Source organism: Pyrgilauda ruficollis, unplaced genomic scaffold (genome assembly GCF_017590135.1).
Source record: "Pyrgilauda ruficollis isolate IOZ18807 unplaced genomic scaffold, ASM1759013v1 scaffold8, whole genome shotgun sequence".
Taxonomy (NCBI): Eukaryota; Metazoa; Chordata; class Aves; order Passeriformes; family Passeridae; genus Pyrgilauda; species Pyrgilauda ruficollis.
Genome location: NW_024529932.1, coordinates 12,742,873 through 12,761,042, shown reverse-complemented (window position 1 = coordinate 12,761,042; position 18,170 = coordinate 12,742,873). Strand labels below are relative to the sequence as shown.

Below are 18,170 nucleotides of genomic sequence, written 5' to 3'. Positions count from 1 at the left end.
TGCTGTTGCTAAAAAACTAAAGCTGATGCAATTTACTGCCTTCAGATTGTATCTTCTATTTATTACTAAGCTGCACATAATTACTACATATATCTTTGCTTATCTTTGGTGAGTTAATTCCTTGATCCATGTGCTCTATTCTAGGGCAGCCATACAGACCTGTGTGGAAGTTAGTGAAATTCTTCGGCAGTTTCATGAAGGCAAATTTGGTGGTGAAGTTCTTCACCCTTTTGTTAAACCAGACATTTCTAAAGTCTTGCTGCACAACCCTACTGTCTGTGGTGACCCTAATGCTCCTCTTCGGCTGCCACAACTCTCAGATGCTCCTGAAGAACTGATTTAGAAGTGCCCTGGGCAAGGGGATCTGGCTCCAGGGTGGCAGAAAGAGGCTGAAAACCACATTCTTCAGTTCCCTCTGCAGTGTTTCAAACACTGCTCGATACACTCTCTGCTCATCCTCATTCAAATCTCTGAGTGCCCCATTCAAAAATTAATAGGAACAGACAAGTGAGTTCATGGTGAGATTTGGGGAGCACGGGACATTATTTACATCAGCCAGAGAGCGCCTGCTTCATGCAGCTGATAAATTAACAACAGCTCCATTTCCCACACACATGAGAGGGCAAGTGTGATCTTTTATCTTCTTTCATGTGCTTTATACATCAGTACAGCAGTAAGGGCCAGACAGATTAATGTTTTTGCCAGTTCCTGAGGTTTAGTAGGTATGGTTAGAGAGATGAAAATGTGGAGTCTCAGACTGAAATGATCTAGCCCTTTTCCACCCTGACTTCTTCATAAAAAAATAATTTTGCCCTGTGAAACACCTGAACATTGTTGTTTTTTTGTTGTCCCCCCATAAATAAAACAGCACAGTGCACTATCCTTCTTGTATGTGAATCGGCATTTTGGGGCTCGTCTTGGCATTCCTTGTAGGTCATTCACATTCCAGAAATATTTGTCTGAAAGGCAATGAATGAAAGATAATTAATTAATATTTCAGGGGATATCTGACTTACTGCAAATATCTTGTACAATGAAAGAAACAATTAAAATGAAGCAATAGTGATAAATGAAACTTGGAAGATGTTTTCTTCCATTCTGTAAAATAATATCATTACTAAGTTGGACCAATTTAAAACATCTCTACTTTTTGTCTCTCACATATGCTAGGGAGGGTCATTACACTTTATCAAGAAGTCTTCTTAAATAGCAACAGAACCATGCATTGAGTATGTCAATATGTCATACTGCTGTTTAGAAAAATCTGAGGACCAGGTTATCCCTGACTATGATGTGACAGACAAAAAGAGACTGTGCAAATGCATCTGTACTGCCCAGAGGAGCTCATGCAGGGACTGTTCAGGTCTCTCAGCTCATGTACCATGACCAGAGCCTGAAAAATAAAACTGGAAAGAACATAAAGCACCCTTTTGCTGCATACCAACCTTTCTTCTCCTCATACATGTGCCACATATGAAGCCAGTGAGTCCATTGATGACTTGAATGAAACAAAGGATAGTTTCAATCACACCGATGACCAGGAGAATAGAGAAAAGGACGATATTCCAAAGAATGATGTTTTCAGGTTGTTTACAAATACTCCATGTTGTCTGGTTAAACAAATAATTGTCTCTGTGATAGAGGAAAATAATTGGCAAGGTATTAGAAAGTAAAAACTTGAGAATGCTTTCTCTGTTTTCTTTCTGGCATTTCATTTTCTGAACTTGAATGCACAAAGTGAGTCTCAGATGGTGCTATAATTACTCAAAGCTGGTGATTCTCCCCAGAATTCTCTTTGCAGAGATGTAATTGATAATTAGGGAAGAGAGCTACATCCGTACTTTGCTGCATGCACAAGAATCTCCTCTTTGTTGTATGGCAAAATTATGTTAATAACTAAAGAAAAAGGTCCATAATGGTTTTAAAATGTGTCTCCACATTCTCCATTCCTGCTGTGGTATCTCAGCCCAGTCCATTCATTATCTCTAGCTCTGATTTCAAGAGCATAGTTGTCAAGGTTGATTTTAAAGATTCAGAGATTTTTGCTTTGCTTTTCAGAAGTAGGTATAGCAGGCTGAATTCTTGATAATTTAACAGATTAATGTGGCACAGTAAGGAAACATTTCCTTTTGACTCCAGTGGGAGTCACAGCTCACGGGATTTTGAAAGCGTGGTGCAAATGGCACAAGGGGCTTGTGGCAAGCACAGCAGATGAGTCTCAGGCAATTTGCCCAAGGATGATTCCTTGGTCAAAGAAATGACCAGCTGGAACATGTTACTCAGAGAAGTGTGAGTTTAGGTGTACACAGGGTGAACCATCAGTTCATTTTGGAAAAATCCAAGTTCACTTTAAAACGATACAGGAGGGACCAGGGAAAGCAAAATTGGAGGAGTCTGTAAGCCATACTCACTCCAGAGTGTCATTCCTGAAAGGGTAGAGGTATTCTCCATCACCTGTGTCACACAGAGGACCCCCAATCAGCCCCAACACAGAGATGACCACACAATATGCTCCTCCTGCGAATCCCATCACAGACAGGATCACTGACAGCAGCATCTGAAAGGGAGAAGACCTTCAACATAGTGTGCACAGAGGTTTGAGTAGCATGGAGAAGTCACAGTGAATGAGAAAGAATTCTCTTTCTTGTTTCTTACTTTATGCTGAAAATACTACTGCTGCCTAATTTGTGGGAATTAAAAATAGTTGACTTTTTCTGACTGTTGTAGCTATCCTAGATGTTAAAGAACTTATTGAGTTTTACCCTTAAGCTGTCAATTATGAAAAATCTGGTGAGTTTTCTTTCAAAAGCCAGTATGAGGCCAGTCCTGGATTGATCTGTTCTGTATCATGTGCCTTGGCATTTCCAACTCTTCATCTTTCTTAGTCCTTGCACCAACAAAAAAAAGCAAGCAACTACTGAACCAGGTATGAAAGCAACAAAAGATATATTAATTGTTTTTGCTAATTGATGGAATGCAAAAAAGCCTTTCTTTTTGCTGCTTTCCTTCATTTTGCAACACCATGACACGTGATTGCCACTTCTCATGTTGAGAAATCTAATTGTGCTGCATGTGGCAACAAACCAGCAGTGACTTCAAATAGTACGTAATGCACTCAGGTATTACATTGGCCACTCCCACAGAAATGTTACCTTCACTCCATTCTGGGGGTAGTTTTCAAGTAATGAATGGGATGTATCTGGTTGCTGTTTGTCTATAGAAACAAAAATCCCAGGAGGGTGCTAGTGGTGGTGCATCTGGGACAGGCTTCTCAATAGTCTTGTTAAGAATCACTGTTTGTTCTTGTTCATAACTCTGCCAAGTGGGGGAAGAAACTCTGGAGCAGACTGATAGAGCCAGGGGAAGACCTGGAGCAGGAGAAGGCAGCAGGCCTGCCTTAAAGTCAGGGTAATGGCATGACCAAGGAAGCACTTACAAAATACTCTCATCCATGACTCAGGTTTGAAGCCAAATATCTCAAGTCTCATAATTCCCCATTGCCAGCAAATACCAGGTGAAATCCACCACCCCACAAGGCAGGTGGAAACCTTCTTCTAGTCCCAGTTGTTCCACAGACCACTACACAGTCAAATGGAAATATCCACCATCCATGCTGGAGTTTTTTGGCAAAGCCGTGAAAAGGCTTCACTGTCTGAACACATTCAAGCTGGTGAATGCAGTTTCCAGCTTACCAGCCAACTGCTTTCTGTAGGACCTTGCATAATGCTGGTGTGTGAATTGGCTAATTTTGTGTATTGTTTTGCCTCTAAAGCAATCCTTGAGTTAAAAGTTGCTGGGATTTCTCATGGGATTTTTTAAATCTTAACTGATTAACAACTTGGTCTTTTCTTGCAAAGCTGGATACTCTTTCCTTAATCTTTATCTGCATGTTGGCTGAATTGCCTCTTAGCAGAGCTCCACTGTCAGCAAAATGTAGGTAATTTAGTCTGTTGTCCTGGACCAAAACAGTGTCTGGGTTGTAGCTGATGCACTGTCTCTCACAATAAGATCACCAACCGTGCCTTGTGGTGAAGGGGAGTGACTGATACTCTCTTTGAAACTCCTACCTATTCTGAATCACTTTTCCCCACTTGTTTTCTCATTTACTTCAACTATGCATTCTGCTTCTTGGTTGAAGGATCTTAATTATGTTAATAATTCATTTTAGTACAGCATAGCAGTACAGGGCATCCCACAGATAGTTATGAAGAAAAAGTCAAATGGCCTTTTGGTATTACTATGTTTTATGATAGCAGTTACTACTAGTAGTGCTTGTCAGTGCTATCTGTGATGACTCTGTTCTGTCACATGATTGTCTCATTTGGAATCTGTTGACTGCCTGATAGCCTCATCCCAACTATTTCCCTTACTGTGTACAAGATCATCTAGACAGAGACTTTACTTGTAACTGAAAGAGGAGTCTGAAGTTGCCGCAGCTGTTAGATTGGCTCTCCTCAGCATTTCCTAGACAAGCAGGGGCATTTCCCCATTTTATCTACTGATCTGGAGACTTTTCTGGAGGCTTGCCTCATAATCTGTGCAAATCCAAGAATTTTATTAACTGTTTCATCATCTCAAGCTTTCAGCATTTTCCCTAGTTGTACTTCTCATTGAAATATTTCATTTCCTCATTTGTGTCCTTAATTGCAACAGGAGGCCTACACTGGGACGTTTGAGTGTGTTGAAATTTGTTTCCCATTATGTTGACCTGTTCTGTACTACTGAAAAGGTTTTGATGACCATTTTTGCTGATTTTCCCTGCTTTATTCAATCCTTTAATTGAATTGTCCCTGGTGAGCTGATGAAGATTCTTAGAATTCATTCTTTGCATGTTTGTATGAGCTACTTTGGTGAAGTTACCAAGTTCCTCCTGTCCCAGCTTGTGCTGCTCTTTAATACCCTGGTTCTTGCTCCATACACATTTCTGTCTTCTCTGTTTCTTTGTCTGGAAGTGTTTTTTGGTGTTCTTTGTTTGTTTGTTTCGTTTGTTTGTTTTTATGGAATTGTTATTCTGTCTGGTTATCTGGATATCTTTGCTTAAGTTTGTCTGGAAAGGCTGCTATGGCTATTCTTATTCTACTAGTAACTCTTAAGGAAGACTTAGAAATACTGGAGTATATGTTTGCTGATGCAATGAGAGAAGCTGTATTTTGGGTGGGTCTTTTTCCTCATCACGTCAGTGCAGTGGATGATTTCAGATGTGTACGTGCTAAGCTGCAAGACACTGAAGCTTTCTAAATCTATTACTTTCCAAATTCATTACTTCCTAATGCAAGGACAAGAAGCCATTGATGTATGTTTGCAAGCAATAATTTAAAGTTGATTAATGAAAAAACTTAATGTGGCATGTAATCACTGTGAACTGGAAAACACACTGAAGTGAATAAAAAGCATGAGAAACATACTATTTTTGTTACTGTTGAAGATACTTTGGCAGTGTGTAAAGGCTTTGATGAAGTCTGAAACTATTAAACCAGGAATTGCGCAAAATAAAATAGAACAGAGTCCCTGCCCTGAGCAAAATGTTGTGTTTTGATTGAACAATAATTCTGATCAGTAATAATTCTTTAACCTTTTTTTTTTATTTCCTTTTTTACTATGACAAACAATTCTGCAATTTGGAGTATTCAAGTGTAATTTATCATTTTATACCTAAGATTTCCAAAGCAGAAAGGTGCCCAAACTTGCCTTTGGATTAACAGAGGCTCCTGAGTAGTTCCATGAGGGCTGTTTCTCTGCCAGTAGGTGGGAAACCCTTAGCAGGTCCATCCAGACCTACCTCCCAAGGAGCTCTGGCACTTAGGGAGGTTGCTGAAATTGTGGATTTTTGAACCAATCCCAGGAGGCCTCTGCTCTCCAGGGTCTCATACCACACCTACCCTGCCTTGCATATACAGCCCTTATAGTCAGGATATCTGAGCACCCCTGCTCTGGATGTCTGTGCATTTTCTTCCACTCTCCACAAAGCACATTTTGCCTGAAGCTTTTTCCCTTGAAGAAACAGACCATCAGCCTTCAGATCTCCCTGCAACACTGACCTCTTTCTCAATGTTTGGAAATCACTCTTCCCCAGGAGCTGTGCAGGGTAAACTTGTTTTTAGTGTTCACAGCCACTCACTCTTCGCTCATGTCCTCATCGCATCCCTACTTTGAGCCACAGACTCTTTAAAATATAGAGGATAGAGCTTCACCCTTTCCACCTCACAGAGGTGTATGACTCCAGAGGGGTGTGTGCCCAAAAAGACAGCATTTTCATAGATAGACGGTCCTCCCCAAGCCTGTTTTCCAGCTTGGTTTGGGTAGTTCATCACTTGGCCATCAGCCACTTTGTGATATGGTTTAGTGGGCATGGTGGTATTCATTTGAAGGTTGGACTTGATGAACTTGGAGGTTTTTTTCCAACCTTTTCTGATTCTACAAAATATCACAGTGCATGATCAAATTACTTTCTTAATAACTACTTTATTCCTCCATAACAGCAAATAAAGAAGAGGAGAACAGCTTGTAGGTAACCAATCAGTGATGGGAAGGTGCAGACAGGGTATCTGGCATTGATGTACTGCTGCTAGGAATGGCTCAGACAGTGAAAGAGGAGGGGGAGAATGGAGGATCATGGTGGGTCTGTGGATGTGGGCTGATGGATGACACTGGGCTACCACCTGTGTTCTTGGGCTGGGGAGTGAAGCCAGCCAGCCTGGGGAAGTTTGACTCTTGGCTCTGTAATATTTAGGGCTGGTATGAAGGATGGAGAAGAGACACCTGAGATGTTGTGTGAACTCAGCCCAGTTCAGCTGGATTTTCCCTTGTGACTTAACAGATTCAGTGAGCATAGGAACCACTACAGTGGCTGTATATCATCACTGCTTTCTACATCACTCAAAGTCAAGCAAAGCAGCTGGCTCAGGCACTGTTTGCAGGGTGCCTAGGATCTCACCCCAGCTCTGCAATGGCCTGCTTGGCCATTGTCAGCATCCTGTCTGTGCATGTGACATTTGGTAAAATCAGTGTAATGGCATGTCCCTTGGGATGTGCTTGCTAATATATGACATTCTAATAAAGAATGCTATTTTGGTGTTATGAATCATGAATTAAGTAAAATGTTTTAAAGAGGCAAAGGTTTTCTCATGGATCAGACTAAATATTAATTGAAGAGTACAGAAGAGACATGCTTTATTGCATGGAATCTCTCACTCCAGGCTGCTTCTGGGAAGGATGCAGACTCAAAAAAATTTTTAAGTCAGTTTATTCTTGCCAATAATGATAGCCACACAGAAGTCTGTGCCCAGGGCTTGAGGATAAATGGAGATGCCTTTATAATATGTTGCTTTATAATATCCTTAAGTATCAAGCAAAACATCTCTCTGGCCTTTCTTTAGATGTCAGAGAGCCTAAATTGCATTTTCACATTTCACATGCATAATATTTGGGCACGTGTGAGCTACTGGTCAGAACTGCAGGAAGCAGTGCTGGCTCCTCAGTGCCAGATGCAGCATCTCACACTTTTGGCATGGACATGCAAATGGGGGACCTGTGTATCCCTACAGAGAAAAGCAGGGATGAACCTGTGGAAAAGCAGATTGCCGTGGAAGGGTATAGAGGAAACAGGACTCTGTGGAAGCAGGAGGAACAGGCAACTGTCTCAGTCTTTATGATTGCCTTGAGCAGGGGAAGCTGGAGCCACGTTTTACTTCATGAGATGCAGTCCCCTTTGCCCTCAGTGTTGTGCCTGAAGGCTCCAGCACCGGCCCTGGCTGATTTCCCTCATATCAGCAGCTGCCTCATAACGTTCTTGTTGGCTGACTGAGCTCTCAGCCCCAGCCCAGGGACACTGCAGATCAAGCTCCTCTTCTCCGTTTCCCTGACATGGCTGCTGACAGTGGTGTGATGGTTTGTCACTGCACATTTCCACCTGCTGAGCAGCCATTTAAAGAACTATTGCACAAACTCTGCAGTGCCATTTCAACACACAAATATCCACTTACCCCACATCTGTTAGCGCAACATCCTGCTCCACCTGCGCCCAGCATCATGAATGCTGGCAAAATAACCTGTAAGAAAAGCACAGGCTGAATAGGTGTGCAGAACTTCTGCTGGGGTGGTTTTTAAATTCTAAGAGCTTGGGCATCATGTTCCTCAAATGTAAGTCACCTTCTGTCTCTTCTCTGGGAGTTACACCTGCTTGGATGTTGGTGCTGCTGAAGAGTTACCCAGAAATAAGTGTGGGATTACAGCCAGAGCTCATAACGTTCTGGAAAATTGCTGGTACATCAATTCTGATTTCTCAAGCTATATGGCTTTTTTCAGGGTATAAAAAGATCCATCACAGTATAGTTGGGGTTTTTGGTTGGAAAAAAAGGTGTCAGTTTTGAGAAAACTGAATTTCTGCCAAGAAAAGATACATAAGTGGACTAAGAATTACGGTCAGTGTAAACCTCCTGAGCATTCTGGTCTGGATTATAATTAGGAAATCAGCCTTGAGCTTCCTGAAACAGATATGACTTTGGTTTGGGGAGGGGGGTGTGGTTTGTGCTAAATTTCTGGAAAACTGACAAGATGGACTTCAGTCAATGGGGAACTTCCAGTTCACATAAGTTTTCAGCACGGTAATTATCAGATGGAGCTGGACCAATACAATGCAGTCAGTAACTTGAGATATAATGCTACCTTACAGACACTTCTAGGAGTTAGGAAAAGATGCCTTTAATTTGGTAGCCAGAGGGCAAGAAAGCTTGGGTGGGTCTGGCTGTGCAACCAGCACACTCCCACTGCCTTGGCTCTACACACCACAGCTGGTTAAAGCATCTCAAAGAGTAAAGGCGTATTTTAAAAAGTAGGAAATGCTTACCATAAAGTTAATGAAAGAAGGAGAACCCTAATCAATCAGTCAATAAATCAATCAATCAAACAAACAAATATAAAAGGCAAAAACTGTAAAAATGGCCTGACTAGATGCTGGCAAGATTTTCTCTCATGTAGGGCAGGAAGAGCAGAATGTCCATGATGAACAAAGCCCACAGAATTTATGTGTGTAGTGTGAATATATCTGTTGAACAGTGTGGGACATTGTTATGAAACTTGCTTAGATTTGTAGGCTCCTAAATATTTTCCAAAGGATTTATTCTCTGTTGCCTTTTATGCACACCCTAGAGGCAACCTACAGCACCTACACTGGTGACTGGACCACATCTGGAAGCCTGCAGAAGTAGAGCACTGAGGTTAAAAAGGTGTTCCTCTTCCTGCAAAGAAATCTGCTCTTAAATAATCACAAATGGTCCCCAAGGCAGCCTCAGCCCCAGTGTTCTATTGTCAGGCACTCAGAAGGAGAGCTAATACCTCTGCCCATCAAACCGACACTCCTTTTCCTCCAGGGCTGTCATTTTTCTTTCGAGGTTTCCCATCTAAGTGGCAAACACATTTGTATCATCTATTAGCCTGGCTCAGGATGAAGGATTTGCTTGGCAGCTTTCTTTTTATGCAGGGCCTGATTATAAACACCTGCCTTTTGACATGGGAATGAGAATTTGCTGGGTTTGGCTGTTGTCAGTAAAACAAGAGCTGTGTGTGAGCCATGACTCAGTCAGGCATTTCCTTCTGTTGCACACAGGCTTTCTATGAGGGAAGGCGTTACCGTGACATATAGAGCGAGTCTTACTCTCTGTACATCCTAAATATTTGAAATAAGGAAATTGAGATGTTTTCATGTCATATAATTTCCATTAGAAATTCAGCAGAGGAGGAAAGGGTAGAGCTGGCTACTCAGCCAAAGGGTGTGCTGACGATCTTGTATCAGTCTACAGATGAAGTTCCCAGGTAAAGAGAGGTTTACTGGCTCACAGAGCTAAGCCAGGCTGTTCTGAAGTTTCTCTCACGGTCTTGACTCTGGAGGCTGTGTCCTAGTTGTGGGGAGATTCCCTAAGATCAGGCAACCTGTTGGCATGACTTGCCTCAGTTTCCTTTGGGAGGAGTCCAGGTGCATGGGGGAACGTATTGCAGCTTCATCTTTCCTCACTGTAGTGTCAGGATATGGACCAGACTCCAGTCGTGGGACATCCTGTCCCTTGTTTTAACTCCTTAGGACACTGAAAAGCCAATCTTCATTTTCCCATGCTTCCAGCACCTGGAAGATGGAGCTGATGATAATGCTTTCTTTCCCCTTACCTGTGGGCATTTCTCATACTGTTTTCTGGAAAATGTGTACACTCAACAGCATTGTTTGTGGATCAATAATTACTCTTAATGCTGTGTTTTGAAGGTCAATGCAAATTTTTCCTCTTCTCTGACTAGCTGCTCTCATTTTTCATGTATGTGGTGCTGGCCACAGGCAAGTCTGTGTGGAAGCCTTAAAAGAAGGCACGTTTTCAATGAGCCAATGACGCTCTCATGTCTTACATCTTTCCTTTCCTTTCATTGAACGCCAATGACTCCTGGGCTTGCAGTGATATGAATTTTCCACAAGGTCTCTCATGTAGTTGCACTTCTTCCTTCCACAAACTCACGCTTATGTTCAAGCTCAGCATGAGTAATAGGCCCAAGTGGTAGCCACAAGAAGAAGCAGACAAGCTGCTGGTGGAGAACAGTTTATTGAATGACCTTATGCTTCTGCTTTGGGAAATACGAGTATGAACCAGATCCACTGCAGGCTTTTCATAGACTTAAGCAGCAGCTGCATCACAGGCTGACTGTGCATGAGATTTACTTTTTTCTAAGTTAATTATTCTTAAAGATGCATTTATTTTTTGGCCAGCTCTGTGCCAGTTTGCCATCTGCCAGTTTGCCCAGTACTGGTCATATGCATGTTACTTGCTCAGCTTTTTTACTGCACTTGGGTAGATAATTGAAAGAGCACAAAGGCAGCAGGCTTTCTGATGAACTGGAAAGATAAGTATTATCCAACATGTTCTCTTCTAGACATGGATACTCACATAAAAGTGATCTTTCCTGAGGCCTAGAATGGAGAACTAGTTATAGAAGAGCACATTCAAACCAGATCCAACCCAAAAGAAGGTGGGTGGGAGTGTGGGAACAGGAGGCATTTAGCTTATTAAGCCATTTGCAGCTCCACATTTTTCAAGTGTTAGCTAGGTCTCTAACACCTGCTGAAATATGTTTCAGTTTTCTCCATAATGTTTTTGTGAATTGTGTGTACATAAAATCAGTTGAAGGAGAAACGTGGGGTGCAGACAATAGTGAAAACTCATCTTCTCCAGCTGACCTCAGCTTTGCTTTCACTCTTGGAGGATGAACACTCATGTAATTCTTCTCTACAGTGAGCAGTCAGGCCTAGTGCTTCTTCCTAACTTGGAGTCCTGATATTTATTTCAGGAATGTTTTGTATTAGTCTTAGGCTGAAATTCTTTTGTGAGGATATAGTGGAGATATATTTTTTGATACATCAAACTTCATTTTTTTTCTATAATTCATAAAGTGCAAAAAGAAATGCAGCATTCACCCACAGCCCATGAAAAAACCCACTCATGCTAAAGCATATGAATGCTAAAAATCTATAATCCAATAAAAAGCTTAAACAACAAAACATAAGAGAAATTCTTGGAGGATGAACACTCATGTAATTCTTCTCTACAGTGAGCAGTCAGGCCTAGTGCTTCTTCCTAACTTGGAGTCCTGATATTTATTTCAGGAATGTTTTGTATTTCTTTGACTAAGCACTTTTTTTTGCCTTAAATGCATTTTCTCAGTTACATACACAGCTTCTCATTTAACTTGTTCACATGTTTATGCAAAACACATTTTTACGACCTTTTTTTAACAGAGATTTTCTTGGCCCCAAATTTAAAACAAAACTGAACAAAACTCACAAGAAATATTAATCTCTTACCAGTATCCCAGCTCCCAGAATGCCGTGGAAAAACCAGACCAAATCAGTTATCTCGCTGAGCTGCAGTACTTGTCCATTGGGGAAGTACAGGAGAATGTTGGAGACAATGGCACATACTGCCAATGGGAAGAGAGTGATCCCAATGCACTTTGAACACTTCCCCGTGCACATGGCAGCTCTCTGCTCAGGAAAGATACAGGGAGGTTTGGGTTACTGCAGTGCAGCGATCACCAGATTTCAGCAGTTTTATACTTTAATGAGAGAAGAATCAATTTTGTAGAACAAATGTTTCCGGTAAGACATACACAGATAAGCCTGTTCTACAGACCCTGTTCCCTTCAGAGAATTTATTTAAAATTGAATTATTCACAGCTGGGATGTTTAATTGAATTTATTTAAAACTGTAGAACTAAACCTGTGTTAGTAGGAAATTACCAGAGAATTTCATTTTAGTTGTTAATGGACAATTGTCTGTCCATTGGGAATATCTGTAACAAAACCATGACTCCACAAATAGATACCCTGGCTGGCAGTCAGGGCTAAGGCCTGGAGTGGAAGGGAAGGCGGATACTGTCCGGTTTAACCAAGTCTGGCTTTCAGCTGGAGGGTGGTTCCCTGTGGGACCTGCCAGAGCCAATCAACTGGCTAGTTTGGAAGATTGGCACCCACTTAACCAATCAGCAGATGAGTTTTGGAGATTGACACCCAGTTAAACCACTTAGAAGAGCTGGATACGCCTCTATGAAAACACATTAAAGGATGGGCTAGAGGGGGGAAGCTCTCTTGGCCTCTGAAGAAGTAACTAGCTGGGCCTGGGCAGGCCCCGTGCAGCCGGGCCGGGCCTAGCCAGGCCAGGCTCATACGGCCGGGTTGGTGCGCTGCTTGGCTGGGATTTCTGCTGCTCCCAGGCCGTGCCACTGAGACTGTCCTGGCACTGTGGATGATCACGCAGCCAGGACTGCTCGGCCGGAGTCAGCGTGGCCAAGACGGCACCGTGCGGCCGTGGCTCTCACATAAACTTTGCTTAACTCCGAGACCAGCGCTGGGGCTGGCCCCGCAGCCAGCACTGGAGATGGCCCCAAGGCCAGGAATGGCCAGGGCCAAAAAGTAGCTGCTGCTGGCCCAGTCCAGGAGCAGTCGTGTGGCTGAGACCGCGTGGCCGCAGCTATCTCGGCATGACTCGCAATAGACTTGATTTGCTTAGCTGCTTTTAGCCAGCCATACTGCTAACAGAAAGACAAAAGCAGCAGCAGCAGTTTTGTTTCTTTTTCCCATTGCCTCACGTGAAGAAAAAGCGCAGGGGTGGTGCTGGCAGCCAGCATGGCTCGCACGGTGCCAGCGAGGACCACATAACCAGCAGCAAAAGACACAGCCATTCCTCAACTGCAGACATAGATGAGATCAACCTTTCAATGCTGCAAGACTATATATACTCGCAATAGACTTGATTTGCTTAGCTGCTTTTAGCCAGCCATACTGCTAACAGAAAGACAAAAGCAGCAGCAGCAGTTTTGTTTCTTTTTCCCATTGCCTCACGTGAAGAAAAAGCGCAGGGGTGGTGCTGGCAGCCAGCATGGCTCGCACGGTGCCAGCGAGGACCACATAACCAGCAGCAAAAGACACAGCCATTCCTCAACTGCAGACATAGATGAGATCAACCTTTCAATGCTGCAAGACTATATATACTGTTTCAATTGATAAAGCTTAAGAACAAACGAACCTACAAACACTAATTCTCTTCCAAATCAGGAAAAAAAAAAGAGTGAAGGCACGTAGAGAAAACAACAAAGAACTCTGAAGTCAGTAAAGATGTCAAATTCTAGATGGGAGAGGATTAAGAAGATGCCTTAGTCTTAGGCTGAAATTCTTTTGTGAGGATATAGTGGAGATATATTTTTTGATACATCAAACTTCATTTTTTTTCTATAATTCATAAAGTGCAAAAAGAAATGCAGCATTCACCAAGCAGCAGCAGCAGTTTTGTTTCTTTTTCCCATTGCCTCACGTGAAGAAAAAGCGCAGGGGTGGTGCTGGCAGCCAGCATGGCTCGCACGGTGCCAGCGAGGACCACATAACCAGCAGCAAAAGACACAGCCATTCCTCAATTGCAGACATGGATGAGATCGACCTTTCAATGCTGCAAGACTATAAAAACTGTTTCAATTGATAAAGCTTAAGAACAAACGAACCTACAAACACTAATTCTCTTCCAAATCAGGAAAAAAAAAAGAGTGAAGGCACGTAGAGAAAACAACAAAGAACTCTGAAGTCAGTAAAGATGTCAAATTCTAGATGGGAGAGGATTAAGGAGATGCCTTAGTCTTACGCTGAAATTCTTTTGTGAGGATATAGTGGAGATATATTTTTTGATACATCAAACTTCATTTTTTTTCTATAATTCATAAAGTGCAAAAAGAAATGCAGCATTCACCCACAGCCCATGAAAAAACCCACTCATGCTAAAGCATATGAATGCTAAAAATCTATAATCCAATAAAAAGCTTAAACAACAAAACATAAGAGAAATTAGAAACTTTGCCCCAGGGATAGAAGAAGAAAAACCTCTGTTCCCAGAGACAAAAAAGAACTTATGTTTTTATGCTAAAACAGCTTATCCTTAAAATAGCACCTCATGAGTTGACATGGCCCATAGAAGCAGCTTTGAGAAAGATGAAAGCATAAGAAAGACCTTCACCCTGCAAACAAATTTTCCTTTCGCAGGCAGCTGATTCACTATGACATTAAAGCCACGAGAAAACTGTTTCTTGTAAAAAAGTCTCCACAGCATGGCCAGAGAGACTCCTCTCCCTAAGTAAACTAAAGAAAGATTATTTTAGAAGTGGTAAACTGACTAAAAGTTCCAAGTTTTATCTCTTCGTGTTGTCAGGGGGAAAGAAAAGAGGGTGTGGGAGGAAGATAAGTGTTCTGAAGATTTATTTTGATTTTCTTATAATTTTTCTTTTAATTCTGTTAATAAAGTTCTCTTTATACCCTTTAAAGTTTTGAGGCTGTTTTGTCCTCCTCCTCCTAATCCATATCTCACAGCAAGAAATGAGTAAATAATTTCTAGTGGCTGCATTAGTGTTTAGCCAGCACTAAACCCATTATGGATGCCTTGGTTTTCTGGGACCACTGTCTTGGGAAGCTGATTTGAAATCTCTTGCACTGAAGGTCTAGAGGAACAGGAAATGGCTACCAAGGATACCATGTGAATGTTCAACCCTGCCTTGGGACTGGGACAAGCAGGGAAGCCTCCCCAGGGTGTCTACCAGCTGTATTTCCTCTATTTCAGTAAAAAATACCTTCAGCAAGAATTGGAGAAATATTTATAACTGTTTACTGTGACATGCTTATTCTGCATGCAAGGGTTGATAAGACTGGGGATTATGGGCCTGCTTGACACCCACCCTAAAATATCTGAAAAGCTGCAATCTTGTCTAATTCTGTGTCTATTTGCTAAGGGCAGATCAAAAAACCATCCCGTTTCAGAGATCTGTCATAACATACAGTAGCTTAGTAGTTCATAGCATTCAGGTTCTTTTTTTAAAATCAAAGAATGAACATAAATGAAGCACTGGGTGAGAGAAATCTCTGCAGGTGTCCAGTCTGACCTCCTGCTGAAAGCAGGACTACCACCAACACTAGGTCACTGTGTCAGCCACAGCTTTGTGTAGCTGAGCTTTAAAAACCACCAAGGATGGAGCCACCACCACCTCTCTAGGTGACCTGTTGCAGGGTTGACCCAATCTCTTGATGGAAAAGTCTTTTCTGGTGTCCAGTCTGAATCTCCAAAGCTGTAAACAGGGCCGTTGCTCCTCATTATATCCTCTCACACCACTCCATCACCTCTGTCACACCCCAGTTTTTCGTAGGCTGTTATCAGACCCCTCTTCATCAAAGTCTACAACCTCAGCTCACACTGCATCCGTGCTGTGATCTACAGCCGGAGAGAAAAGCCTGATCAGTACAAAAGTGGATCCACAGATATGCCTCCATGTCAGTTTGGAAACTTCAGACTACTGGGTCAGAGATTATTGAATCTGCATACCACCTTCAACTTTGTGGCACAAATTGATCAAAGTTCTTCATGATGTTTTATCATAGCTTCATTCCAGCTCAAGGCTTTTGAATGCCTAAAAATACAAAATGTGCATGAAAATACAAAATATCAAGCTGTGGATTTCTGTCCTCAGAGAGAACTGTCAGTTTATGACAAAAAGGGCTTTGCTGTCCTGTGAGTCAGTTACCAAGTGCAAGAGAAGGAAAAGGACGTGGGCACACACCATTTTGTGCACACACCATTTCGTGCACATGCAGGTGCCTTTGCTTGTTATGTGCAAATAGTTTTTGTAATAACTGAGGCAGTCAGCAGTGAAATGTCCCTCAATTTACTCATGTGCATTGGCTAATCCGGAAAGTTTTATGGCAAAGATTGGTGTGGAGAAGGCATTAAGCAGGCTAGGAACAAAGAAATCAATCACGGTTGGGTTCCCAAGCAAGAAAAAGGCCCAGGTAAAAGGTAGCTTGAAGCCATTTGAGAAGGGCAGAGACAGGCTAAAACAGACTTTGGCAACAGAATGAAGACAGTAAAGAGATAAGGCAAGATATCAGGTGAGATGTCCTCTGACCTATTCAACTGAGAGGGAAAACAGAAAGACTTTATGGAGTGCCATATATTGCTGTGAAGCAGCTGTGGCTGACAGAGACTTCTTCTGAGTTTGCATTTCTATAGCAAAAAAATTGTATCATTCTCTGCTGCTATGAGTTCAACAAGAGCACTGTGCTTGTATGCATTTTCTTCTGAGCACTTTGCAGTCATGTTGAGCTTTATAATCTGTCTTTAAAATAAGCTAACTGGCATTAAACTATTCTAGATGGGATCATTTTTAACAGAGATACTTCTGTGTTTATGGTCATTACCTGTTGTATACACAGTGCTCAAAATTTGGCAAAGCATTTTGCAAGCCTCTGGAGAAAGCCCTAGCTCAAAGAGATAAAAATCTAAACTGACAAACAACGTGCAAGCGGAAGATGAAGTGGGGAAAGGGAATGGAGGAAAATTGAAAGAATACTGGATATTTAATTTGTCTTTCAAATAACCAGTGTCTAGGTTATTTTTTTTACACTAACTCTTGCCTGCTTGCTTTCCTGTCTCATTCCAGCTTTAGTTTTTCCATTTGTTTGCCCAACCTCACCTACCTTCCCTCCCCAGAGAGCAGCAAACAAGCACGGGCACAGCCTAGCCTCCTTCTACAAAAGCTAAGCCTTGTAGTTGAGTTATGAATTCTCTTCTGCAACTTTTGTACATCACTGGAGGGCCCAGTTCTTGTACGGCACAAAGCAACGTGACGCTGCTTTGGCTGGAAGAGCTGGGGGTTCCAGCCTTTTCTCTCTGACATATCTCAATACCACTTCAAACTGCAGGGAGAACTTACCTAAACAACAATCACCAGACCTAGTGAGAGCCTCTACCACCAAAATCAGTGCCGCTTTGCCACCTGTGCACATCAGAGGATCTGCATGTGTTATTATAGCTTAGGAAAACACTCTGGTTTGCCAGAAGCACTAAAACACTTTATTAATTCACCAAACAAAAGCACATTCTACAGCTTCGTTAAGCAAGGTGGCTAGAGCAAGCTTCTAATTTTTAGTGAGCTTTTTAGAAAGTTTTGCTTTTTAATGCTACAGTAAGCATGTAAATACTTTTGCTTACCTTCTAAGCCGGGCTAAAATGGCCTCCAGAGTTCCCCACAGCCAGCTTCAGGCTTTCCAGCTCCTCTCTCCTGGAGTGTGGCAATCTGAGCGAGGCACAGCGATGTTTTTGGGTGACGGCCTCTATTAAACAAATAGCTGTTTCTCTCTGAGAATGAGGAAATACCCCAAGTTATCCCTGGTTGGCCAGTAAGAGGTTGGCGTGTCACCCGCGGTTATTGATTATTTTAAGGCAGTGTTCCAATGGTCAATGCCTCAGCCCCCGGGACACATGGATCGGAGCAGTGGAGACCTTTTTACAGCTGTAACCATTTCAACTGTGTGGAGTTTGGTAGAAGAGGAAGGGCAGGAGATGGCAGAGGAACAATAAGTACCTGGCGGAAAATGTGGTTGGAGCACAACGTGGTGGCATAGCAAAGTCTGGCCGTTGGTGTGGCATCACCTTCTGCACACCAGGCTGTGGCTGCTAAAATTCAGTACTGGCTGTGCTCCAAAGCATGCTCTTGGGAAAGTTAGGTGAGGAGAATGGGGATGGGATGGGATGGGATGGGATGGGATGGGATGGGATGGGATGGGATGGGATGGGAAGAAGACTCGCAGTAAGACAGGAGAAAAGGGAGAA

The 18,170-nt window shown here is 42.4% G+C and overlaps 1 protein-coding gene across 1 annotated transcript; it reads right to left on the bottom strand.

The window, feature by feature from the left end:
- Positions 1 to 938: 938 nt before the first annotated feature.
- Positions 939 to 17,650, bottom strand: LOC121364248 (transmembrane 4 L6 family member 1-like). Its single transcript, XM_041487385.1, has 7 exons — positions 17,564 to 17,650; positions 15,742 to 15,744; positions 11,837 to 12,019; positions 7,983 to 8,048; positions 2,412 to 2,557; positions 1,446 to 1,632; positions 939 to 959 (listed from the first exon to the last, which is right to left on the bottom strand). The coding sequence occupies exons 3-7, from the start codon at positions 12,005 to 12,007 to the stop codon at positions 939 to 941; spliced, it is 591 nt and encodes a 196-aa protein (XP_041343319.1). The 5' UTR covers positions 12,008 to 12,019; positions 15,742 to 15,744; positions 17,564 to 17,650.
- Positions 17,651 to 18,170: the final 520 nt, after the last annotated feature.